This window comes from Lygodium microphyllum, chromosome 2, assembly GCF_053477565.2.
Source record: "Lygodium microphyllum isolate KBCC chromosome 2, Lygodium_microphyllum_v1.1.10, whole genome shotgun sequence".
Taxonomy (NCBI): Eukaryota; Viridiplantae; Streptophyta; class Polypodiopsida; order Schizaeales; family Lygodiaceae; genus Lygodium; species Lygodium microphyllum.
This window is the reverse complement of record NC_141136.1, coordinates 167371696-167377649: the sequence shown is the minus strand read 5'-3', so window position 1 is coordinate 167377649 and position 5954 is coordinate 167371696. Positions and strand designations below refer to the sequence as shown.

At 41.5% G+C, this 5954-nt stretch overlaps 1 protein-coding gene across 2 annotated transcripts; it reads right to left on the bottom strand.

Annotated features, from left to right (window-relative positions):
* Window positions 1-888: 888 nt before the first annotated feature.
* On the bottom strand, window positions 889-3685 carry LOC148040586 (putative 12-oxophytodienoate reductase-like protein 1). Of its 2 annotated transcripts, XM_087666796.1 has the most exons (5): window positions 3227-3685; window positions 3005-3145; window positions 2745-2875; window positions 2381-2566; window positions 889-2295 (listed from the first exon to the last, which is right to left on the bottom strand). In XM_087666796.1, exons 1-5 carry the CDS (start codon window positions 3340-3342, stop codon window positions 1583-1585), a joined length of 1287 nt encoding a protein of 428 aa, XP_087522922.1. In that variant the 5' UTR covers window positions 3343-3685; the 3' UTR covers window positions 889-1582. The 2 variants fall into 2 exon arrangements, with proteins under 2 accessions (XP_087522922.1, XP_087522912.1); XM_087666786.1 differs by having other exon boundaries at window positions 3005-3685.
* Window positions 3686-5954: the final 2269 nt, after the last annotated feature.

Here is a 5954-nt window from a genome sequence, read left to right as displayed (position 1 = left end):
GTGAGAGTAAAGGAGAGAGTTGAGAGCTTGTGAGAGAGTAAGGGATATGCAATGTGAATCTCTTTATATGCTATCTTCTTTTCTTCATCCCATTATGGCAAGTGCCTTCCTGAGCAAGAGTGCATGATTTGAAAGTGTAAGAGGATGAGAAACATGGAGTGAGAAAGGACCATCTTCTATTCTTCTTTTAAGCTCATTACAAGTATTTACTATCCATCATTGCTCTATAATGTTATTAGCTACAAGTAATATGGAAGAATTATGAAAAAGATTAGTAAACATACAATAAAGACATGAACATTGAATGCTTTTACCATTTATATATAAGAAATACACATAGACACAAGTAAACACACAAAAATATTCCAAACATTTATAACTGTTACACCACATGAATAATATTGTTTCCATACCTATATTGTAATATTGCATATTTAATTAATATGCAATGTATATACATAACTTATCAACAATAAGCATAATATTAGAACTTGAAGTATATGTTTAGACCAATTATAAACAAAGTTAATGAATTAATATTTACCAGGTTAGGAACAACATAGTCCAAATAACATCAAACAATAACCATATCTTGAACTAATATTACCCAAGATAGTACATTAGTCAATTAAAACAAAATCACACATATTTAATTACTATTTTCTAGCCCAATGCTTTCTATCTAGGATACATGTAGCCCATGAGATGACTAAATACCCAAGACATAAAGCACTTTGCAATCGTCCCAATGTTTGTTCAAAAACAAGAACTAAGACCAAGAAACAATATTCAAGGAGTACATCTTGCTCTCATTGGGAAAAGTAATCAAATCTTATTTGCACACACTTTGGTTCATGTTTTTAAGTATCCTTATGCAAAGAATAGAATCTACTTCATCTAAAGATTCATAGAACTATCCACTCTGCACGAGATACTCTCTTGGGTTGTTCCATAGGAGAGTTCTTCATCCAAGAAAGATGCACTTCCCAAAAAACTCAACTAAAAGATGAAAAAGTGAGAAATGAGATCGAGTTCCTTTTTTCTAGGATTTTAGGCACACTGGGTTACTTGCATAGCCGGGCAGACCCGTTAGGTTATGCAAATGGAGGGATACATAAAGACCCCTAGGGTTAACTAATAGAGTAAGTTTCACCAGTCACGGAGTCAATAATGTGTTATCAGTACAAGATTGCAAAAATGTAATCATGTCATTGCAATCCCTAACTATAAGTGTCTCACTACTTAAGATCTTGATCCCAATGACTCTTCAATCAAATTCAAATGTTGCCTTTTCTATTATTTTACTTTTCCTTCTACCTTGATAGGATCGTTGTTTTCCCTTTTTAAAACAAGTATTTTGTCATATATGAAAGTAGTCACCATGCAACCATTTTGGTTCATAGAATAAATAGTCATCGTGCATTTTACACATTTTGGTTCATAGAATAAATAGTCATGATGCAGTTTGCACACGAGTAGATTACATATCAAGTACTTTCGGTTACCAAATCATCATGTACCATGGTGATACTTCCAGCTACGAAGGATATCATGAAGCTGAGTAAGCAGAAAATTTAGCTGGCTACAGTTTGCTGCCCATGCAAACCTTTGATGCCTGGTCATAATTAGCTATTAGTGCATCTTGTAGCTTTTCCTGGTGAAGGTGGTTAAGCTTTGTAAGGTGATGATCATGAGGGAAGCATAGGCGGGGGTAGTCCAAGTAGCCTTTGAATTGGTCGTGGGTATAGAAGGTGGCTCTGTGATAGCGGTTGAGGGGGGCGTCGAGGACAAACCGGAGGGGGAGATCGGGGTTGGAGATGAAGAGGCGGCCGTAGGCCACAAGATCGGCAGCTCCAGTGGCCACGGCCTCCATTCCGGACTCTCTCGTATAGCCGCCGCTGGCCATTACCACCCCTCGATATGCCTGCCGGAGCACTTGAAGACAGTTTTCATGACCATCCGCCGGCTCTACCTTCGCTTCCGTGCTGAAGCGTGGCGTCGTCATGTGCAGATAAGCCAGACCGGCGGGCAGATTATTGAGCTTCCCTACGAGATGGAGTCCGAGGGCTTGCGGGTCGGAATCCGTCGCGTCCAGATGGTCGATCACGGGCGATATCCTGAGGGCCGTGCGCGCGTACCCGACCTCCTTTCCCACCGCCTCCACCACCTCTAACGCAAACCTGCAGCGGTTCTCTATCGGGCCCCCGTATGCATCCGTCCGGTCGTTGATGCCATCCTTCAGGAATTGATCTATCAGGTAGCCGTGGGCTGCATGGATCTCGACGCCGTCGAACCCTGGAACAACAATATCATAGTTAAGTGAGATACACAATTTCATAAATTACATAATCCTTGTGTCACCGTTTGTATCCTAGACGACCTGCATTCCTGGCGTTTCTAGCGGCTTGCCGATACTGCTCTACTATGTATGGGATCTCATCCGTTCTGAGAGCGCGTGGTTCAGAGAACTTCTCCCTCTTCATCGGCCATGGCAGCTGCACAGACCACTCCTTGGGGAGTCGTCTCCCGGTGGATGAGACAGGAGGTCGCCCATGGGGCTGGTAATCTGCTTTCACGAGAGCAACAATAATTCAACAATAAGGACGACAGTTCTAATGAAAGCTGTAACTGAGACTAACGAAATGGCACTGATCATAAGAACCCTAATTGAAGCTGTACAGTCGGGGCCTAAGAACTGTTGTAACGTAATTAGTTATACGTTAAGAAGCCAGCTCGTAACCTACACGTGTGAGAGGCACGCCCCACGTGCCACAGCTGGCAGAACATGATGCCACCCTTGTTGTGCACAGCCGTCACCACCTCCTTCCAGGCTGCTATCTGTCGTTCATCCCAGATCCCAGGGGAGTGCGGGAAGCTGTGGCACGATCACAGTAAATTTGGCTATCGCCAATGCATTATGCAATAATTGCAGCCGTGAACGCATTATATAATACACAAACGCAACGTGTAGTAATTATAAAGTTGCATGTGATACCGAGATTACCCTGTGGCCTCTGGGGCTATTCCCACTCCTTCCGATATAAGCAGACCACCGGCCGTGGCTCTCTGTGAGTAGTATTCCACATGAGCAGGCTGTGGTACGTAGCCCAACGCTCGACAACGAGTGACCGGCGCCATGACAATCCTGCCATTAGTCCTCAGATACAAAGAGTTAATCGTTTGTATGAGGCTTTTTTCATGAGAGAGAGAGAGAGAGAGAGAGTACCGGTGGCTCAGACGGAATAGTCGATCACCCAATGTGATGGGAGACATCAAAGAGCCTAAGACGTCCTGTTTAATCATGTCGCATTCCCGCACGTTCTGAAGAAGATCATCCTCCATGCTGTGCCAACCTGGTAACGATGAATCAGCGCGAGAAAACGCTAGTTGTGCAATGTCACCGTGATTGTTCGTCCTATGGCTGGGCGCGCAAAAGGTGGATCAATAACATTTCGCATTTCGACAAGAATACTAAGGCCGGTTACAGACTAGGGCGACGACATGTAACCTTCGTCTGCAACAGTAAATATATATTGACCGCATTCGCATCAGATGTCCGATTCTAGTAACCCGAAGGTCGAAGGTTCGTATTTTCCACGCGCATGTATTTTGAGAACGCAAGGCCTTCTAGTTCTACCAGCAGCAGCACAAGGCCGCCCGACAATGTGGTCGGCCCGGATGGGAAACCCTCTCCACATCAGCCTGGAACCATGCATCCGGACGATGCGCAAGTCGCTCTTTGTGGCGCGTGATTGGTCTGCTCTGCTTGAGGTTGAGGAGGGAAAAGTTTTGGCCGCCTGTGTGTGTGTAACGAGTGTCGGCTGAGACGTATGTGGACGTCTAACTTGCAATTTGGCCATGCGAAAATATGTTACAAATTCCCGGAAATAAAGTAGTCTGCCTCAGTGCCTTGACCTGTGAAAGTTTGAGCTAATATTCCGAGCACCGACCTTGGCGTAAATGTTCGGTGCGAGTACAATCCGTATGAAGGGATAACTAATGTCGCATCCTCAATCCAAACTTGCATTTGTCATGATGTCACATGATTAGCTGGTGGCCACCAAATTCATTCGATACTCTATTTCCTAACCCTCTAAAATAGACCCCCAAAGTTGGGCCAAGTTAAAATCGAACCCCAAATCCATTTGATAACACACTTGCTAGCACCCAAAAGTCCGGGCCAACAAGTTGAAATTAAATCCCAATTTCATGTGATAATTATGGCATCTCAAAAAAAGATCCCCAAAGGGAGTCACAATAAGTTGAAAAGACGTAATACACATCACGGTGAATCATATATTCACCAATAAACAAGCAATGGTAGCAATGCTTAATCCTTAGTCAACTACATTCCATGTACCTAGAAGCTTATTAGCAATCCAATATTACCCTTACATAAATGGGAAGGAAGGGGACCTTTTCATTTCCATGTCTTCTTGATTCTACAACAAAGCTAATGAATTTTGGAACTTAGGCTTCTGAATTTTAGTTTTCTTAAGGTTTTGTGACCTTTACATTGTGGTGTCATTCTTCATGATGACAAGAAATGTCAACCTTGGGATGTACATTTAGGATTGCCCTTGCTACCTCCGCACTGGTAGATTTTGATTGGTTCTTGATCATGTCATCATTTGCAACTATTTGCAATCTATATGTGTGTATAAGTTAGATGCAATATATTGAATAAGCTAACAAACTTTCATGAATCATCATATTGTGTTTGTTTGTGTAGGGGATGGTATTGATTGATTGGAGACGTACACTCAAATTTCTGATCTATGCTAAATTGCATTGTACACTCATCAATATTGACTCTTTAGTCCTTGTCAATAACCTTCATTTTGAGGCACTACTGCTCTTGCAACTAGACACTATTGAGTGGCTCAAAGTATACCAAACACACTTGGTGGATTCAGAATAGGCTATCTCTAAAATTAAAGTTCTTTCTAAAGACCTACCCAAATGTATAGACGAGGATGATCAAATGCATTTTGATTGGCTTGAATATTCAAGAAAGATATTAAAGCATGTGTTCAGTGTTCACCACCAATAAAGCCCCTTTTTCCTCCAAAAACCCCAAACTAAGATCATCATTTGAAATCCTTTCAAGTTCTTCAAGCCCTAAAAATGTAGAATACTCCTCTCTCAATCCTCCATCATACTCTAAAGAGGAAGATAATACTCTAGCCACAACCTCACATACCCCAACATGGGCCAATAACAAAGAAGAACCCCTCTATGTCGATGCTTTCATTCCATCTCAACATTTGGAACTCCTTTCAGTCAAGAGTGACGAAACTTGGAATTTTGGAGAATATACTCTTGTTATCCCAATTCCAATAGAAATGCGGCTTATTTTAGTTGGAGAGAAAAACTTGTTTGTAGTGGCTAAAGAACATTCAAGTTTGTCTCAATAAGGTGTATCTTTGTTATCATGCACCGCACAACTAATGTAACCTTTTTCAATGCAAATCTTTGAGAAAAATTGATATTCATTCCCATATGGCCTTTGTCTTGCTACTAAGTCTCACAAGGAACCTAAAAGCAAAAAGCATGCTAATTTCCTCTATGAATGTATGAACTATTTCAAACTTTTTATCAAGTGCACATGTGACACTATTAGTCACAAGTCAAAATGCAAGAATAGTTCAATTTTGTGGTTTCACCACACCTTGTGGTTCATCGTTCACAATGTAGAGAAAGTCTTCATTAGAAGGACACTAAGGGAATCTATGAGTCTCTTTTCAAATGGATTGATGAATGCCACATCTTTATAATCAAGGTATCATTACTTTTTTCCTATTTTAGGGATCTAGTTTTTTTTGCCATGAAAAAGATACTCACATATACAAATGGAATTTTGTTAACAAAATTGAGAGGTGATGATATCAAGCTCATTGACAAATGCCTACTTCCCTCCAAAACCAACAACCATGAACTCACCATGAATCAAT

Coding starts and splice junctions, on each gene's coding strand:
- LOC148040586 (XM_087666786.1), bottom strand. CDS start 3,342: ATGGAGGATGATCTTCTTCAGAACGTGCGGGAATGCGACATGATTAAA. Junction 2,876..3,004: donor ATAGCCCCAGAGGCCACAGG/GTAATCTCGGTA, acceptor ATCGTGCCACAG/CTTCCCGCACTCCCCTGGGA. Junction 2,567..2,744: donor GGGGCGTGCCTCTCACACGT/GTAGGTTACGAG, acceptor TCGTGAAAGCAG/ATTACCAGCCCCATGGGCGA.